General features: G+C 45.1%; 2 protein-coding genes across 8 annotated transcripts in view; one reads left to right on the top strand and one right to left on the bottom strand.

The window, feature by feature from the left end:
• Nucleotides 1–19,736, bottom strand: part of RECQL5 (RecQ like helicase 5) — a 38,009-nt gene that overhangs the window by 4,433 nt on the left and 13,840 nt on the right. For all 6 annotated transcript variants that reach the window (XM_036394613.1, XM_036394616.1, XM_036394617.2 and 3 more), the window contains exons 9-14: nucleotides 4,161–4,388; nucleotides 2,618–2,717; nucleotides 2,082–2,118; nucleotides 1,217–1,275; nucleotides 1,018–1,094; nucleotides 386–479 (exon numbers count right to left, since the gene is read on the bottom strand). In XM_036394613.1, coding sequence (XP_036250506.1) covers nucleotides 386–479; nucleotides 1,018–1,094; nucleotides 1,217–1,275; nucleotides 2,082–2,118; nucleotides 2,618–2,717; nucleotides 4,161–4,388 — 595 coding nt within the window. The remainder of the gene's footprint in view (nucleotides 1–385; nucleotides 480–1,017; nucleotides 1,095–1,216; nucleotides 1,276–2,081; nucleotides 2,119–2,617; nucleotides 2,718–4,160; nucleotides 4,389–19,736) is intronic.
• Nucleotides 8,078–19,582, top strand: SMIM5 (small integral membrane protein 5). Of its 2 annotated transcripts, XM_036394619.2 has the most exons (5): nucleotides 8,082–8,200; nucleotides 14,142–14,278; nucleotides 14,643–14,783; nucleotides 16,414–16,567; nucleotides 17,982–19,582. In XM_036394619.2, exons 4-5 carry the CDS (start codon nucleotides 16,441–16,443, stop codon nucleotides 18,101–18,103), a joined length of 249 nt encoding a protein of 82 aa, XP_036250512.1. In that variant the 5' UTR covers nucleotides 8,082–8,200; nucleotides 14,142–14,278; nucleotides 14,643–14,783; nucleotides 16,414–16,440; the 3' UTR covers nucleotides 18,104–19,582. The 2 variants fall into 2 exon arrangements, with proteins under 2 accessions (XP_036250513.1, XP_036250512.1); XM_036394620.2 differs by lacking the exon at nucleotides 14,142–14,278 and having other exon boundaries at nucleotides 8,078–8,200.

Below are 19,736 nucleotides of genomic sequence, written 5' to 3'. Positions count from 1 at the left end.
GTAGTAAAAAACAAATATCTGCCCTGGAGAGGAACCTGCCTCAGGAACAGAAATATCTTCATTGAGAATGATGGCAACCAGATAACCTAAACCAAGGCTTCTCCCGTGTCAGCAGCAGCCTGAGGAATTCCCAAATCCCTGTATTGTTACAACATATCTGGATAAACTTGCACTGCTATGTAGGTTTTCAGAGCCTGTAAAGCCAACAAAGATGTGAACCTGAGGTGATTCTGGGCCCTCCTGGAAACAAAATCACAAAGAAAGATTTGTAAGATACCCAGGGCAAAACAGAGCTTGTCCATCATCTTTCCCACACAAACTCTGCCCTATTTGCCCTGGAGCTCCCAGGTTGCAGGGAGCAGCAGATATAGAAGTTTGTCCCTACCTTCTTTAGCACAGCTGCCTTGTAGGAATTTGCCATTTTGCTGGTCCGGAAAGCTTCATATTCCATTTCCACTGCACAGGCACCAGGGTCTGACCTGAAACACAGCCTGGGGTGATTCCTGGCAAGACACACTGCTGTATCTGCAAGGGGAACACTAATGCTGAAGTATCTCCCAGAAAGTAAAAAATCCACTCCCTCCGGTACAAGAATAAGTAATAACTTCCAGTTAAGTCCTAGGGCATGTAGTGGTGAGTTGATTGAGAATGGAAAGGGTGATGAAAATGGTTTTACATCAAGATTCTTGCTCACTTCTCCGTTTGAGAAGTACACTATCCCCATCTTGTGGGGTAGGGAAGAACTGCCACTCCTGGGATCAAGCTGATACCAGCAATCAGCCACGAATCCTCAGGTCCGGTCTTCAACATCACAGCCAGAAAGATGCTGCTAAGTGAAACGACATCCTTGGACAAAATAATTTTTAAAAAAGCATTCCCTGTGTATTAATTGTGTTAACACAGGGCCTGCTCTTCCCTGAGCACAATTAATAAACATTACAATGGTAATTGTGCTCAGGGAAGAGCAGGCCCTGTGTTAAGGGACTCAGTATGCACCCCTATTTCCTCATCTCATACCATTTTCCTTCTGCTGCTGGAGTCTTTTGGTTGTTGCTCAAAGCTTCTTCCAGCATTTTCAGGCAGTGTTCCCGGCCCTAGGAAACATGGGATACTCAGACATGCTCTACAGAAGTCTCACTGCCCCTTGGACTTCCACCCCTGAAGGAGTAAGGACAGGCCAGGCAGAAGCCTTGTAGTTCTTTGCAACATCACTTACCTTCACAGTGAGCTTGGAGATCCTCCTGCTGGCAGCCTCCTTCAGGGGACAGTCTGCACCTGCCACAGGAGAGGAATTTGGGAAAGGAGCCATGGGAGGGCTGGGCTGATGGAGAACATCTCAGCTGTCACAGGGAGGTGCAGGTCCAGGACTGCCTGGCTTTCTCCTCCCTGCATTGTCACCCCAAGGAACACTGTGGTCACCCTTTCTACCAGGAGAAGCTGCACACTCCAAAAGAGTAGGCAGAAACCAAAGTGAGAATGTTTTCTCTGATTGAGAACATCTACTTTGGAGTTTAGGACTAACAGCTTTCCAAAATCTTCCCACCTCAGAAAACCTTTCTTTAAGGCTCTTAGGAAACTCAAATCTTTTCTCCTCCTCACAATATCAACAAAAAAAATCAGGCTGGATAGAATAACCTGACTTATCAAGTGTTCTTTTAACACTAACAGTAACAGTGCCAGACAGGGCCCCAAGCAGCACAGTTACAAACAGCAAAAGTTTTCAGCAGTTTCCTTCTAGCATTACTATTATTATTATTATTATTATTATTATTATTATTATTATTATTGCTGCATAATCACTGCAGAAATAGCCAACACTACAAAGTCAGGTTAGACAGAGTTTTCCTTCTCTCGTGCTTATTTGGAAATGTTGTTCAGAAAGATGCATTCCATATCTTCACCCCGACCAAAGCTAAGCTGTGGTCCATCTCCTCCAGCCAAGTTTTCACAGCCAAAAGCTTAAACTCTGTGCCTAGGGACTGATACCTCCAGTGGTGATGCTGTACAAATTGCATGCAGCTGCAAAATATAAGACTTTCTTCTCCCAAAGAAAACCCATTATAAATCAAAGAGATATTTACTTGGAGGAACAAAATCTTCCTTTTCTGGTTCTTTGCCCTGGAAGAAAACAAAGATCAGTCAAACATTTCCATTCCTACTACAGACATGCTGATCTAGAAGCACAAAAGACATGTTTTATATCCCTGCTCAAGGGAAAATTAAAGCTGAAGTTATAAAGGCATTGAATATGTGCCAAAACAGGGCCAAGAAGACAAAGAATGAGAATCAAAGCCAAAAGTTCACCTCTGCTATAGGAATATTTAAGAGAAGCTGAATGGGAAAGTCTGCTTTTACTACTACCATGGGCATTAAAACCAGCAGGCTCCTCTTGCTTAGTACTGCAGAGAAACCAGCACATGAATAAGCTGCATTTCTTCCTATTATGGGACTGGCCAAGAATGTGGAGAACACAACAAAAACAGAGGTACAAGAAGTGAAAGACAACAACCAACACCAAGATGAATTTACTGTCATCAGTGCCAGGAAGCCTTTATGGCTGTCAGACAAGCCCACAGCAAACCCTCTGAGCATCCCTTAAAAACTGACCCCAACTCACTTTGCGCAGGCTCATCTGTTTCTTGTAGAAGTTGTCCCACTCCCGTTTCCGACGCTCCTCGTTGTCTTCATCCCAATTCCCACTGCCCTCTTCATCATACCTGGATAAGGCAGGAAAGCAAGAGGAACTGTAGCTGCAGCATGAACTGGGGGACAAGTCTGGGAAGCCACCCCAGTGATGCATCCCACATCCTTCCTGAACATGTCTTCACTTGGAGTTTCTCTGCCATTGCCCAAGCAGGACAGCAGTGAGTGTCCTCCAAAAATGCACAGCATTTGTTAATCCCATAAAGTAGGAGGCAGTGGCTTGAACAAAGAGCTTGTAACCAGTGCCCTGAGAATGGAGGGCTCCATTTCAGCAGCTCTGCCAGATGCTCCCAGGGGGTTCAGGAGTCACTGCCTTATGTCATGTACCCCATCTGTCAGTCCCTCCTGCCCTGGGAAAAGAGATGGCAGAAAGGGCACAACATCCATTCCTCAGCCTCACTTGTTCACAGGCTGCTGCAATAAATGAAATCTCCATCTCTACTACACTGAAATGCAGCAGCTGATGCTCACCAGATGCAGCCCGGGAGTTCACTGCCTCCCACAGCTGCCAAACTTACAGGTATCACAAATCTGAGCTTTAGAGCTGCTAACTATTACAACTTCCAAGGCAAAACTACAATCAGGTCATGGAAAGGTTCAATAAGCCAAGTGGCAAGCACTGTTCTGTACAATAGCATTAGCTGTGGCTTCTCAGGTTCTGAGACCAAACACAGCTTAGGTCACCAGTCCTGGTTTCCTCTGACTCAGCTGGACTTGGCCAAAGAACAAAGGTACCAATCTCAAGCTTTTTAAGGTAAAGCAGAGGGCCTGGCCAGCCTACAGCACTGTGTGTCCTGGCACAGCTTCATGGGCAGTGCCAGCAGAGAAACTTCCTCCTGACACAGCTGGACAATCACTGCAACTCTGCCAGAGAACAAGGGGAAAGAGAAGTTGTCACCTCCACACTGCCAAGCATTTTACAGAATTCATCATGTTTTCCACTGCACATCTTCATTTTGCTGTCAGTCTCATAGGAAAATGCAGCAATCTGCAGAAGAATCTGACACTGGCACTTCATAACATCCTCTGTGGTGACTAAGTCCTGTCAGTGGCCCCTGGCCTGCTGGCTCACAGACAGTTGTGTTAAATCAGGAATGAACTCTGGACCATGTCATCTTGGTCTCAAGTTTAAACATTTCTGATCCTTGTGACTATGAACAGGCTGAGCCCACTTGCTGCTTTCAAAAATTTCAGGCTAGTTTCTTGAGCCAATTACATTGTGCAGGGCAATTCTCAGCTCTGTCAAAACAGCTTTTGGTTCTCTGGAACACGAATGAGAACGAGGCTGCCAAAGTGTGTGGAAAATGAAATTCCAGCTGCTGCTGCCAGAAAGTTACAGGAGAATACCATCCACACAGAAACATGTGCTGAAAATAGGAGTGTCTGGGCCTGCAGCTGGTGGATGCTCTTTTCTCTGATGGCTCCTGCGAGGTGAGGTTAACCTCTCTGGTACAAACCTGCTGAAGCCTTTGAGGCCTCTCCTCCCGCCCTCGTAGAGCTCTGGGTCGTAGCTATCCCAGGAGGATCCCGTGGGCCTGATGGAGGTTTTACTCCAGCTGTTGCTGCAGCGTTCCAGTTCCTCCAGTTGCCTTTTCACTGCCCCTGGGTTCTTGCAGAAGTCACAGCACTTGTTGCAAGGTGGGGTGGCATCGCCAAAGTACTTTGCGATGGCAGCGTGGCGACAGCTTGGAAACACAAGGCAAAATCATCTGGTCATCACTTCTATCCACAAAAACTCCACCCTCCAAATGCAGGGTGTCTTTAGATACATTTGAGTCCTGTTTTTTCACAGAGAATGTCTATTCCAGCAGAAATCACAGGGTTTAATCCCCGTAGCAGAATTTGGGCTCTGTTCCTGGCACCATGCTTAAAGTCTCTCTGCCTTCACTTCCCCATATGTAAAAAACCATCAATGTTAATCTCTTCTGCTAAACCCTTTCAGGTCTTTGAGACCTGTAAAAAAGGAGCAGCTGATGAAATATACAGTTATTAATTCTATATCACTGGCTAAATATATTCCATGTCCTATCAGGTTGGCTGTAAGTAAAGACACCCCATTGATCACTACACTTCAGAGAACACCTCACACTGAAGAACATCTCACATTGAAGAGCTTCTAGGTTTATTATTTGTGATTTGAAGGTGAAGAAATATCTATTTGAAGACACAGGAATGTAAAGAAAGTCCCAGGAATAGAGACCAGAGTGAGGTCACAAGGGAGTACCATTCAGATAACACAGCCTGGATCTTGATGGGCTCACACATGCTCCAGGATCAGCACCCAAAGTTTGGGTAGAGTCCTACATGCATGAAAACCAGCTCATTTGCTCTCACAGGATTGCACAACCAGTTTACCAGGATTAGCAAACCAGCCATGAGAAGATTACTAGATTCTTCCAGAAATTTTCAAAAGATTTTTGGCAGGCATCAGTGTTTTGGGGTACATAAAAAAGAATTTGGTGACAATATGCTCACTAGCAATACAGGCAGGAAATAATTTCTCTTCTAAAACACTCCCCAACTTAAACCAGGGAACACACTGAATTTGCCAAAAAATGATCAGGCAGTTACTTTTTACTTTACCCTCCCCCCCACCTTTTTTTTTTTTTTTAAGAAAGCAGAATTTAGAGGAGTTTCTCAGCAGAGGTGGCTAGTTGAGTGTTATTCAAAAAGCTGACAATAATTATATGAAAACATTCACTTAATTGGGCATTTAGAGATCAAATCCAGTAACCAAGTGGGAACAAAAGTTATTTTAAGAGAAAATTATTTTACTACAAGGAAGAACAAAGTGGAAATTTTTCTTCTCCACCAAGGTGTGCCCTAGTGGGCTTCCCAATTTCAGCTGCAAAAAGTGGGTCACAGAGGGGAAAAGTAAGAGAGCAAGCACCTCATTTACTCTTATTCTAAACCCTTTAAGGCATGTCAGAACTTGCCAGAGATCTACCAAATACAGTTTTCTTCTTCATTTGTGTCTGTGTGTGTCTGGAGGGAACACAACTGCATGTTGTGAACCAAACAACTGCATGTTACCAAAGCATCACAAACAAACCCCAGAGGTGCTGCAGGGGCTGCTGGCTCACTCCTTCCCACAGCCTGGGAGGTGGATCTGGAAGGCAGCACAGCAGCAGGGCACAGGCTGCTGTCCCCAGCAGTGACCTGAGTGTGCTGAAGTGGCAGGGAGCTGGCAGTGCTCAGGTAAGGGGCTGCAGCAGGGTGTCTGCACCGTGCAGGGCACCAAAGCCTGGAGAGGCTCTGACAAAGCTGCCATTATATCCCCCTGCAGAGCCACACTGACTCACTCTGCTCCTGCACTCAAAGAGCTCCTTTCACATGGAGGGCAAGGCTGGGGGGACCAAGATGGGGGCAACACATTTGATACCCTTGTCCTGCCTCTCCAAAAGAACCACTGGTGCTGCCTGGCTTGCCAGTGCAACGTGACTATAGAAATGTCAGCGAGCTGCAAGTCAGCTTTTTGTTTCCCCCAAAGAAAACAGGCAGCATTCTCATTAGTCCCTGTCTCTTCCCCTCGCACGCACTGATCTGTATTAGAGTTAACTGAGGCATTCAGTGAGGGACAAGCCCTCTCCCCACTCCCACAGCTCACCAGGCTTATGCTGGGAAGGGACAGACACACACACCTCTGTCCTTTAGATGCCACAGGGGAGGGCTTTGGTGGAAGCAGAGATCAGCTGTGAGCTCACTGGAATTTAGAGTTCCAGTTTCTAACCCATCAGGCTTGTAAAGCCAAGCCCTTCCTACCCAGCCTACTGTAATGCTGTAATTGCCTTTTTCTTCCTGAAGAATGACCCAGATTGGGGCCACAGCCCCACTTTAGCCAACGGTGTTCAGGAGTTGGGCCATAACGGAAATTCAGTTGCAAAACTAAAATTGCAATCCTATAATTAAGGTCAAAAGACAAAAAACGAAGTTACCAACAGGGATGCTGGGGTTAATCACTGGATTAATACTTAACACAAGAGTTCCTGAAAGACAGTTGGTTATGCATTAACATGTGAGGGGAAAGCTTCCCCTGTCACACCAACACCTGACTAATGCCCACGAGATAGAGATGATTTACATAAATTAATGGTAGTTTGTATTGTTATACATGTCCTAAAATTACTGCATCTTTAAAATATGCTACTGTATTATTTGTCTCCCTTCGCCCTTCAAAAGAGTTATGTATGAGCTGACCACTGGTCTCTAAAATGTCTAAACAAAATCATTATGTCATTTCAGACATCCCCTCCCCCCTCATCTGACATCATGGAATGGGATGAAGAGCAAATAACAAAGACGTTTATTAACACATTTTTGTCTGTGGCAATGCATTTCAGAAAAGTACTAAACTGACCACAAAGCTGCCTGCACTTGTGTAGCTTTGGTAGTCCTTGTTTTTATAGACCACAAAAAATAGGAGTGCTATTCCTGCAATTAGGAGAAGCAGCTGGACAGCCAGAGAAGAAGCAAAGTCACATATCCCAAAAGAAGCTCAGTCTCTCCCAAAAAACACCAGAAAAAAGCATTCCCTTGTATAAGCCAGAGGGTACAGAGCCTCATCAAAAATCCTCCCTGAAATAAACAACTCAGCAAGTCTTGGAATAATGTGAAGTGAAAGGGTTAAAAAAGATAAAAATCACATGAGGGCAAATTACTTATGCAGTTGTCAAGTGAAAGCCATTTAATGAGCTTTACCAAATAGAAGAGCAAGTCATGAGGTTGATGAGAACTTCTAATTTTGCACCTGTCTGAAGGACTGTGTCCTTTCATCATCACCCGAGCTTCACCTCTGAGACAAGACAGTGCCAGTCAGCTGTCCCCAGAATACAAGAAGCAAAAAGCTCAGCATCAAGAGAGTAAATGACTTGGCCAAGGGCACGGAGCAAATTCACCATCCCAGCATCAAATCCACTGCCCCAGCAATGTCCCTGCTGCCCTGCTCGCGGCAGGTCTCTCACAGAGCTGCACTGTCCTTGTGAGCACTTGCTCTGCCCTTTCAATGAGCACAGGAGAAAAGCTCCTTCTCCTGGGAGCCGCAAGGAAACCGGGCAGCTGAAAGGAAAGTTATTCGCTTTAACACCGCCCCAAACTATCGCAGCCAGGGAATCCATTCAAGTCTCACGGCAGAAAAAGGCGTCATTAAAAGGTAAAGAAGAAACTCCTCTCTCGGAGGAGATGCACAGAGGAAGCCAGCAACAAGTGCCGGCCCTCGGGCGCCCCGGGGAGCTGGCACCGGCTCTGGCTCAGCCTGCGGTGGCTCCTCTCCCTCCCTCTTTGGCACACATGTAACACGAAACTTCGCATCTCCACGACAACCAGCAACAAAAAAAAAAAAAAAAAAAAAAAAAAAAAAGGCAGAGACAACAGCTGGCTGTCAGCAGCGGAGCAGAGAGGAGCCGAGCGAGCAGCGAGCCGCAGGATGAGGGGAGAGATGACGTGAAAAGTTTAAGAAGACGAAAGAAAACCAAGAGGAGAAGCAGAGCTGGCGGTCGGGGTAAGGCTGAGCTATCGCTGCTGTTCGGTCAAGCGCGGAGGGCTGGAGCCTGGGGAGCTCCCCCGGCTCGGTCAGCCATGGAGCAGAGCTTGGGAGGCGGAATTTGCTTGCCAGGGACACCAGGAGCGAAGGTGGCAGGAGAAAAGCTTTTAATGGGATTGCGGAGAGCTGCGCCGCAGCCGCCCTGTAACAAAAGGAGCTCCGAGCGCGAGAGGGACTCCGCAACTCCTCTGCCGGTGACAAAGGCAGGCTGCTCGGCTTTCTGTGCTCGTACAGAACGTATGTCCCGATAAGCTGGTGACCTGATACAGAAATAGTCGGTGTGGACAAGGCAGCTGGGTCCGAGGCTGTGCGTGCCTTAGCGGGGAGCACAGGCAGGCGCGTACGAAACCTGGCGGGTGCCAGCCACGGCTTTTCCCGGAGCTCCTCCCAGCTGCAGCCAAGTTTTATCCCCCAAATCCTGATGCAGAGAGCTTAGAAAACAAACCCTGGTCGGGAAGCTAGCATGCTGTGCAAGCTAAGCATCTGTGTCCAATAGAAATAAACGGAAAGATTTTACAGAGTTGCTAATGAGAACATTTAAAAAAAGAAGAATTCAGCCAGTGTATCAGGCACAGATGCTGGTTTAGTGCTCAAAGCAGCATGAGAACCACTGCTCTGAGAGGCACGTTCATGCACATACACAGCTCAGGGCTTACAGTAACCACACCATCAAGTTTGAATGCAGTGAGAAGGGAAGGAAGAGTAAAAGGATCACTTAAATACATGAAATTTTACAACACAGAATCATTTAGGTTGAAAAAGACATTTTAGGCAATTGTGTCCAAGCTTTGGTTTTATAGAGGTGTCCCACCTGTGCTCCCATCTCTGTTTTCCTGTTGGGTACAGGAAGAGGGGCTGGTAATGGAGACTGCCCTGATAAATCCCCATTTTCTGCTATCTGAAGCTGACTTCTTTGTTTGGAAGCTGCTGCAGCTCCCAGCACTGAGCTGGGACCCCTCAGCCTCTGCCAGGAGGCACAGGGGCAGTCAGCTGTTTACAGACTGGAGCAGAAAGCCAAGTCTCACAGAAAAAAGGTCTTCCCAATCCTACATATGCCTGTAGGGAGGAATGTTAAGGATCAGGTATTTCCACTTCTCTCCATTTCCATTAACCAGGAATGGAGGGCAGGTCTTTCAGACCTAGTGTTGTACAAACATGGAATTGGAACTGCCTGAGTGAGGAGAGGTAGTAGTTCAGACCCACATGCCTCCAGCCTGGCCCTAAGGCTCAAGGGGATGGAGGGAAGTTTCCATCCTGCTAATGGAGAGTCTCTGTAGGTTGCTTGTTGCAGTTAAGAGAGTTTCTTAAATGAAGCATGTGAAAAAACAAAGTTTAGCAAAACAACAAATTAAAAAAATAAGGAGGGAGGAGTGAGGGGAGAAGGGCAGGGGAGGGAAGGAGGTGGAGAAACATGCCAAGTTTTCCTGGCCAAAATAAAATCTTAATGGGTTTGGCTGGGGGCTTGTCCAGCTGCAGCCATGCTGTTGATGTGTGGGGGGAGAGGCACAGCAATGTGAAACACATGTCTGGATAAAACCAGCAGGACATGGCTTGTGTTACAGCTGTCACAGTGCACGGGCCTCAGCCTGACTGCAACCAACAACAGTGGGTGTGGGAATGAAGGTACAAAATAATCCAAGTTTGACAGAGTGGCTCTTCTCTGTAAGACAAACCCTGAGCACAGAGCCTGCAGTGGGGCAGAGGCACCCACTGGCCAGCAGGGACTGTGAGGGGCTGGGAGCAGCACCCACCCCACAGCTCCATGCAGGCTCTGCCCATGCAGCCACAGCTGATGAGCTTCCAAACAATTCCTCCCAAGGCAGCAGCTGCTGCAGATGTTGATTTTTGAGCTCCTACACCCCAGTGGCACCTTTACTAGGATTAGTCCAGGATATTTCAAAAAGCTCAAAAATGCATGTAATTTAGGAGACTTGTAGATGTGAGATCAAGGACAGGGCACAGAAGTGGCTGTTACAAGGTGGAGGAGTTTCCAGCACTCTCAGGGCCTCCAGATGCTGGACCTCAAGCACCAGCTACTGATAGATCCCACTATGTCTGTGAAGTCACTAAAAGGCTTTCACAGGCACACAGCTACCTCTCAGTCAGCTTCCTGGGAAATGGATATTTTGCTAATATTAGAATAGACTTTCAGGCTAGATTCAAGCATCACCAACCCTAAAAAAAGTTCTCTTGTAGAAGAGCTACAGGTTTATTTTTAAAATTGACCTTTTCCTTTCATTGGATGGTTCAGTGTTTTGGTTTCCCCACTTAAAAAATTTCTAGTAGTGAGGAATTATCTCATGAGGTTTTGTGGACATGTTTGTGGGACGGACTGGAGAAAACCAGGGTGATCTGCAGAGGTGAAAAGACTCCCAGCTCAGTGCCCCAGTGGGCACCTCTGCTACTGAAACTGGGAATTCAGTGCCTTTTTACATCAATCTAATATTAGGTTGTAGGGAAGAGAAGGCACATTTACAGTGCTGCCTCAAAACCCATCTCCAAATAGTGGGTGGTGGAGATGACAGGATATTCTGGCCAAAGGGTGACCCAGGCAGGGCAGCTTTAAAACCTCAGAATGTGTGGCCTGCTCCAAACCAACTGACAAAGTCCCAGCTTTCCTCCCATGGTATTGAGCTACAATTTACCAGTTTGGGTGTGTGCTGTTCAAGGGCTGAATTCTCTTGATACTGGAAACTATTTTCATCTGCTTGGGAATGAATTATAGGTCGGTCTGGCTCTGTGCACTCCTGTTTTAAGAAAAAATGGGCTTGTCTGAACTATAGTTAAGATTCACATGGCTGGTCAGCTACAATCATGGCAGCAAACACTGCATTAACAATGATGAGAGAAAACCATGCACTGATAATACAACTGCATTTCTATGGCCCTTTTCATCTCAGCAGTACACTAAAAGCTTAGAACAATAAACAATCATGCAGGAATTATGACATGTTACACCAAAATGCATCCACTGTAGGCACACCTAGCAACCCAGCATTGTTTGAGAACAGGAAGCACTGCAGACCTTATCCATATAAAATCAGAAGGACATTTCAGGGACCAAGAACAAAGCTGGTACGTTTTGAAACTGGCCAAGCCTTCGTTTTCTTTAAAAAGTGGCCAAGTACAGTCAGAGCTTATTTTAGAGTTTTAGACCAGAATAAAAAGCATCCCCTCCCTTTTGGCTGCTCAGCACCCTCCTTCCATGAGGCTGGGCTTGCCTTGTAAGATTTCCTACCAGATAAGCCTTCACAATCCATACAGGCTTCCCATCCCTGTACAGGTCCAATTTCAACCAATTTATTGGACTAGTCTGAGTAAGAACAACACAACACTTGTTTCTTCAAAGCCCCAGTCTTAAGGAAAAGCCAAGGTTGCAATGAGAATGTTGCCCTGGCATTCTACTTGATGGGAACATCAGGAAGAACATCCGGTAAGGTCTCTGGAGCCATCCTGCTGTGGGCAGTGGGCAGTGGGCAGTGGAGGAGAGCCAGCTCAGCATCACTGGGACTCGCTGCATTAGGACTAGAGGCATTGGCAGCTTCTTGTTCCCCCCAGAATTCCCCCTCCCAAAGCTTTATCTCCACTTGTAGGTTACTAGAGCAACAAACCTATGCAAGCACAGTAAAACCAATGGATCAGGATTATGGCAAGAACAATATGAGAAGCATGGCTGGGTTAGGAGCAAACAAGAGTGGAAACCACACTTTCATCTACATCCATCCTAAACAGGCTCAGTGAACAAAGTGTACAAAGTACTCAGCAAAACAATGGCCAGTTCAGTTTGTAACTGCAGCAAAACCAGGGACTTGTTGCCTTTCTATCTAAAGATTTCCAAGCATGCTGGAAACTTGGACACACAACAATTAACAAACAGAGCTCTGATGTGGTTCCATGTTCTGCTGTCTGCAAAGATGAAGTCACCCAGCACTGGGACGTGATGACTTACCCAAAGTCACAACCAGGGAGCATCACTGGCAGGCCAGGGAGACTGCCTGTATTTACTAACTTCTAGTCCTGGGGCTAAACCACAAACTTAAATTTGTGCTTTTTGCACTAAAAAAGGCTGCTCAAATAGCCCCAGGGATATGTGTAAACAAGTGTCTCATTCTCAGCAGCAAATTTCAGCTCACCCACTCCCTACAGTTCACCTGTGGATGCAGCTGTGTCCACACACAGATCAACACAGACCAAAAACCCCAAATGTACAGCAAAAATGCAAAACCAAAATGTACAGCAATTCCAAAAGACTCACAGCACCCTCACCAGCTTCAGGCAGGCACAGGGATGTGAGACCCTACTGTACATGGTCATCTCAAAGCTTTTTTCTTGGAAAAAGAAACCTCCATATGCAGCCAGTTCACAGCAGAAAGGAACCTTGATGGAGGCTTTTCTCTTGAATGTCTAGATTGAGGCTTTTTAATGGTTTCATTCTCCAAGGGGCTGAGCAGCCAACTTCTTTGAGTGCTTCAGCATGGCACAAGTCCATTAAAACAACTCAGAAAGAGAATTTCAGTGCTATTATGGCAATTTTCACAGCTTTCTTCAGTGGGCAAAGCAAGATGAATCTGCATTAGTGTTTTCTGGGAATCTAAACCTATGTAAGTCCTAAACACAGGACATGCACTCCGGTTTTCCAGGGTCATGTAATCCTTGCAGCTGAGCAGCACACCTGCAGCTGTTTGCCATTGCCCTGCATCATTTCTGTGCTCTGTCCTTTCAACCAAGGCTAATAACTCATGGCACATGGCAGAATGGGCCTTTTTTTTTCATCAAAACCAAATAAACCCAAATAAACCCAAATTAAATTATTTGTTTTATTCCCTCCCCCTGCTGGGCCTTGCAACATTAGAGGAGGGCAGAAAGGTTTGACAGTCTAGTTCCACTGGCATCACTGATTGGATGAGTTATTTCTTAAGTCAAAACCATGAATTTCAGGCTGCCACCCCATCCCAGCAGGATGTCACAAATGTCTGCCTGTGACAAGACATTGTATTACTTTCTTTTCTATGTGAGATCTTATCTTGTCTCTCTTCATCGGATTTTCACTTCATTTGAGCTCTAACTACAGCTGTGGAGCAGAATTTCCTGACATCAGTCTGACAATGTGTTATGAAGACCACATTGCAGTGTGGTCATTCAGGACTTCTTCCATGACATGGATGAGTTACATCAGCTCTGCTGCCCTACAGCCAAGTCTCCTCTGTTCTGGAGGGTTCCCATCCTCAGTGGGTGAAGTTTTGAGGAAGGACAGTGATGAGCAAGAAGAAATTCCCAACTGAGGGAAACACTGACAGACAATTATATTTTCTCCAAACTCCTGAGAATCTCTGAGGTACTAACACTCAAGTTAGGCTCTTCCATGGAGTGGCTCTGGAAGAGCCACTGAAGTTAGTACCTCAGCACTCCAGGCCTAGAAAGTAAACTGTCAGTTAAGGCCCACAACCTTAAGTTTCAAACCTCTTAAGACTTCCCTGTTTTAATAATTATCATTAGAGTTACTGCTTCAACTGAATATCCTGCACCACCTGGCCTTTACTACTGTTGGTGACTGGAAGCTTTTTTGAACACAATATAATAAAACAAAAGGAATTAATTCTCACAGCTTCACTCTGTTATTGTAATGTCATCACCTTTGTGTTGTAAATGAGGCAGATGCATAAGACAACTGGTTTAAATTACACTATCCTTACCCTTGTGCTAATCTCAAGGGTAAAATCTTGGTTCCACTGAAATCAATTGGGAAAAGGTCACATCAAAACTAGTCCTGAAGAAAGACTTTACATCACAAGTAGAATGGAACATACAAAAGTCTATTAATGTAACTGGCTTTCTTGGAGGAGTTTTACTTTTTTCCTTTAAGAATTATTTTATCCTTCACCCTTTTGCCTTGCTGCAGAAGCAGAAGTCCCAAAGCAGAGAGTCCTTGAAGCAGCAGAAAGTGCAGTCAATCAGAAAAACATTTGCTTCCTCACGAGTAGTTTGGAGACTGCGCCACCACCATCAAACTTTGTCCCTGATGTAATTCAGACCAAGGTAAACAAGCAACATTCCTTACAAGTTTTAGAATAAAAACTCCTTCACTCAGCTCCAGATCAGGTTCCATGGGTAGAGTGGAATGTCCATTACAGAGACAGGCTTTATAATTTTTGACTAAGCACTTTGCTAATCCACATGCAGTTCTACAATCAGTAGAACTCAGTAATTTTACCCTGTATAACCAAATTTCAAAGCCTGGCTCTTATACCTGTTGCTTCTGATGTAACCCAAAGCATGGCATAGAAGTTCACAGCAAATTCGTTATGAGGAGAGCTTCTGGACAGGCAGAAACACCTCCAAAGGGAACAAGCATTTTCAATGTTAAAGCCAGAAATTTTATTTTTTGAATTTTTTCTTCTAGAGCCAAGAACAGAAAACACAAATCATTTCACCTCTGCCTCATCCACCATCTCTTAGAATGGAAACAAAATTGAAAACCTGTTGACACAGAATCCTGCAGCACTAAGGATAAAGCAGCCGTTTCTGGAGAAGCTTACTTGGGGTATGCAATCATCTGGAAAGAAGTATTTAACCCTAGTCTCAAAAGGTGACCTTTTCAGGTCAAAAGACCACAGCAATGCCTCCTTCCTGAATTGCAGTGATCTTTCTGTGGATGTGGATTTTCCATCCACCCCCATTTCTAAGAAACCAGCTGGTTCCGATTTTTATTCCTTAGCTTGGATTTAAAAGAACAAAGAAAACCCTTTTTGAATTGCATAAACATACAAAACTAATTTAACTTGGCACTGTAGTACTTAAGCCCAGCATGCAAAGAAACAGCCAAGGTCTCTGTCCTCAGTGTGTTTAGAAAAACTGAACTCCAAGCATCCATTTGTTTGAGTAACCAAGCCAGATGTTCAATAAGGAACTAGCTGGTTTGTTCTGGAAGTGCAGACTTGGCCACTTGGCTTTGTGTTATCACCAAGATCAGGATATTAAATTGCAATGTTCAAGTCCCAAACCCCAGTGTTGCCTGTTACAACACACAGAAACCAGTACATTTTGATATAATAATGAAATAAGAGTTGTAACCCATTCAAGTGTTGACCTGTCTAAACACTTGTTTTAGGTGGAACTATGGATATTTCTCAAAAATATCCAATTCCAGTTCCTAATTGAAGCAAAATTTGAAGATCCATAGGTTTCATAGTTTGTTGCAATGCCTCCTAAAATCTTGCTCATGGGGTAAAAGAACAGCAAATATTGCTGACAAAACTGAGGCCCTTAACTTTAATTAGACTAGTAATATTTTCAGTACAACAGCTCCTGGTGATCACTCTGGGAATAAAGAAGGCCTAAGATTACTGAGCAGGACAGGACAGATTAGCTCCACAGGGGAGATATCCCCCTGCCAGATCCAGGGGCTTTTGCTTTGCTCATGATCAGCAGTGATGGATGGAATCCACTGTTCAATTCATATATTGCTCTGTGGCTTAAAATAAAAAAAAAAACCACCTAAATTTAGCTTTCTTTATAAAATTGCATTCATCTGTAAGAACTTGAAAAGCATCCAGCTGTCTCCAGTGAATGCAGACTTTAACTTTTAGTATCACATACAGTAAAACTGGTTAATAAAAGATTATTAATGCTATTGTATTGAGGTGTTGAGGTAAATGCCTTTTTTAAGGTATTTTGAGGTAAATCCCCCGTTTTTTTGAAGGGGGTTTCTGTACCTCAAAGTGCAAGAAGCCTTCAAGGGAGTCTACTTTGTGTTATTCAGTAACAAACAACTGAAGACTATGTACAGTGGAGTTAAGCATTCAGGTTGGGTTAGAATTGCATTTGTTTCTGGAAGGACAAGTTAGCACAACTGGGAAAAAAAGTGCTTTGACTGGGTGAGAGCCAAGGGCAGGCACTGTCCAGTGCCTGCTGGAAGAAGTGTCCTTGTAGAAGAAACACCGTTTGGACTCTGCTTAACAGTAGTTGACAAAAACACCCTTGAAGCTGGATTTTGAAATTAAAACAGTGCCGGGACACGTAGACAATTAATAGTCCTCCACCTTAGCTACTGGGAGCAAGGACTGAGACCAGATAAACTTGTTTTCCTTGTGATCACTGGCTGTATAAGAAGGCTGGCAGCTCCCTAGCATTAGTCAGTGAAAAGGTTTATTCTCTGTTTGGTTCTCCTGCAGCATAAAGCCTGGAGAGGTTGTGACAGAATGTCTTCTGAAAGCTTTCTGAAGGAAGTTCAAGCCATTGGTGAGAAGTTTCTCCTCAAGCTCCAGAAACTGCCCAAGGCTGAGCCAGTGGAGATTGTCAGCTTTTCTGTGGTTCTTCTGTTTATTGGTGAGTTTGTGGATGGAGGCAAAGGGGTGTCAGAATTTCTCTCCTCTCCTATGGGGGCAACTTGCTCCACAGGCTGTGTAGGTGGGTTGGTGGTGTTGGCTGTTGTTTTCTAGGCTGTGCTCTAAGGCCCAGGTTAATTCCTGGGTAATTTTTAACAGTCAGTGTGTACCTTACATGGTTGCAGAGCATGACAGGAAACAGTACAGCTTTCCCCAAAGCTCCCATTTTAAACATTAGTTAAATCAGGAATATTTTAACCAACCCAGAGCTGCTGTAATGTTTTGATGCATAGGAGATAGTTTATGACAAATGGTACTAGAGCACCTCCCTGCCACAGAAGACACTTAAGAGGGGCTCTGAGTGTCATTCTTGTATTGGCTCAGTGGAACCCAAATATACTTCAGATGAGCCTATTTATTCTCCTCTGATAATGGCAAGATCCCCCCTGCTGCTCTGTGTGGGGATGGCATGGAAGGATCAAGAACTGTTGGATCAAGGAGGATGAAGTTTGTTTATATAATGGGAAAATAAGCAGGAAGGAAGACAGGCCCTGCTCCTCAAAGACAGGGCTTGCTCCTGGCCAAAAGGAAGGGTGTGTATTCAGCTGGACACTCCTCCCTGGGCTGGAATTCACAATGTCACACCTGCTGCTTTATTTGGTTCATCCCTACAGCTGGTTCCCCACAGGTCAGGTTACCTGGCAGCCCAGGTCCAGGCTTTAAAGGAACACATGCACACACAGAGGCATGCTCACACTCTTACATGTTCTGCAGGATGGAACATGTCATCCTTTTCTACTCCAGATAAACTAACACATCCCTGCCAACACCTGCCATCCTGGCTAGAGGACAGTCAGTTAGCCCACTGTTCTGTGAAACAAACCCTGCATTTGAAGTATCTTATTTTTTCAAGCTAAATACAGAAGAGTAAAGCCAACCCAGTCATGAGTCTCTATGCTTAAAGAGTATGCTGAACTCACTCTTCAGAAATACAACTGCCAGTTTGAGTAACCAAACTCCCTCAAGTCTGGTTACTCAAAAATCCAAAGATTTCATCCTTCCAGGCACATGGCTGTGCTTAGGTACTGCATGTCAGCTCCCAAACAAGAGCCCATTAAGTAGGTAAAGAAACCCTCACATGGTTTGGAATGTAGCTCTTAAGGTCTTGAAATGCCTGGTAATGATTGTCCAGATTAAATGGAAAACCAATTCAAACGCAAAGGAGCAGGAACTTAGGAGGAGGAAGATGGGGATATAGGGAAAAAAGATTCTCAAGAAACCAGGCTTTGCTCATTTTGCTGCTCACCAAACAACTTGGAGGAGACATAGGGTTACTCTGCAGTAGGAGGAGGAGACATAGGGTTACTCTGATTGTTCCTATGCTATGAAGCAATATCCTTTGTTTCTCTCTGCAGTTACTGTGCTGGTGCTCACGATCATTGCCTGCAGTTGCTGCTGCTGCAGCTGCTGTGGCTGTGATGGACGCCCTGATCCCAGACGCAAGAAGAGCCAAGTCAGCCCAGCTGCCCATTCCTGAAGTGACACAACCTGCTATCAAGGACACACATGGATATCAGGATTCAGTGCTATGGGAATGACTTTCCACACTAGCCCACTGAAAATGGCAATAACAATATTAATGAACATGACTCAAAGGACCAGAAATCATAGCATGGAGTTCTTTCTCTCTGTGACAGCCATTACTGCGACCAGAAAAGTAAAGCTCCTCTGCCATCACTGTGGCCCTCTTCTGGGCTGGGATGGGGTGGGAGGACATGGACACAGATTGCTGAGAAAAGAGAAAGCTTTCCCAAAGATAGCCCTGCAGCTGGGCCAGCTGAGGATTCCCCCCAGGACATGGAGCTACGGAGCAAAGCAGAGGCCACGCACACAGCCACACACGAGGCACTGCCTGCTCTCCTCACCAGAAGGATGGTACTGGGCATTAGCAAAACCCACTGACACCACTGGGAGGTCCAATTGCTCAGGTCATCATGGATCAAGGCCAAACTTGCTTCAGGAGACACGTTTAGCTGAGATATCTGCTGGAAAGAACAAATGGTGGACCCTCTCATCCCAATGTGCCAGCTGAGGCTGAGTACAGCTTGTGTCATTTCATTGGTGGTATGATGATGGGAAATTGCCAAAGAAAACAGATCATGTGGAATACTCTTTGTAAATAGAAAGATGATGGCAAAAGGGAAAAACTCACCAATCCTATGGTTTATTTTGATCATTCTCTGCTCAACATGCTCCCTCTCCACCCCCTGTGGTTCCTACTCTTCTGCTTATTGCAGATAAATGGCTCTTGCAGAGCATGGGAGCTCCAGGAGATGAACAAATCCCAATTCTTACTTGAGGGATCTCTGTGCCTGACTCTCTGCACTGTGTGCAGTTTATTTTAGTAGACATGAACATGATGCCAAGGGTGTGTTTATGAGCAAGCACAGAGGCATTTCAGAGGAGTGACACATGATGGGAGCCATCACTTCAGGGTATGTGTGCAGCAGCTGACAGCGGGCACTGTGACAGAGCAGAGCCAAGAATGGGCTGCTGGGCTGGAGTTAACAAGTGCAAATAAATCCCTTTTCCATGCTGCAGCCACTGTGCATGTTTGGTTTACACTCCGGTGAACTTCCGAAAGGGATTTACCAACGTACAAGGCTGTGGCACAGACCACCACTTCCACAACTAGCACAGCACAAGAAGGCCATAATTCTGCACTAAACTCTGAACCACTGGTGTCTCAGCCACAAATGGGAGACCAACCGTCTTTGTGAGAAGGTATAAACAATTACATTAATATAGAGAAGTCATCTTTTGACTCTGTATCCCAACTAAGTGTATGTATCAAAGCCAACGTCTAGCTAGGGAGAACAGAATCATCAAGCTTTTAACAGTGGGCTTTAAAATACTCTTTACACTTCAGGAGGTACAGAAAAATAAAGAAATCTCTGTATAGAAATGTATTTTCTCTGTTGCCTGCACCCATATTAGTAAAAGGCACATTACTTCAGCTTCTTATGTATTTAATGCACTTTATTTTTTGCCAACAAACCAGATCTAGGTATTTGGTATTTTTGTACTGCTGCACATTGGAATATATCTGCAGCCAAAGACACAGTCTAAGAATTATAAGAAAAAATAAAATTCCTAAAACTACCAGTGTT

This window comes from Molothrus ater, chromosome 19 (genome assembly GCF_012460135.2).
Source record: "Molothrus ater isolate BHLD 08-10-18 breed brown headed cowbird chromosome 19, BPBGC_Mater_1.1, whole genome shotgun sequence".
NCBI classification, from domain to species: Eukaryota; Metazoa; Chordata; class Aves; order Passeriformes; family Icteridae; genus Molothrus; species Molothrus ater.
Note: the sequence above shows the minus strand (reverse complement) of the source record. Positions and strands in the feature narration are given on the sequence as shown.

What these genes read in the sequence shown, in the direction of transcription:
- SMIM5 (XM_036394620.2), top strand. Translation starts at nt 16,441, where the DNA reads ATGTCTTCTGAAAGCTTTCTGAAGGAAGTTCAAGCCATTGGTGAGAAG. An exon ending in TGTGGTTCTTCTGTTTATTG is followed by an intron (nt 16,568 to 17,981) that starts GTGAGTTTGTGG and finishes TTCTCTCTGCAG; the next exon opens with TTACTGTGCTGGTGCTCACG.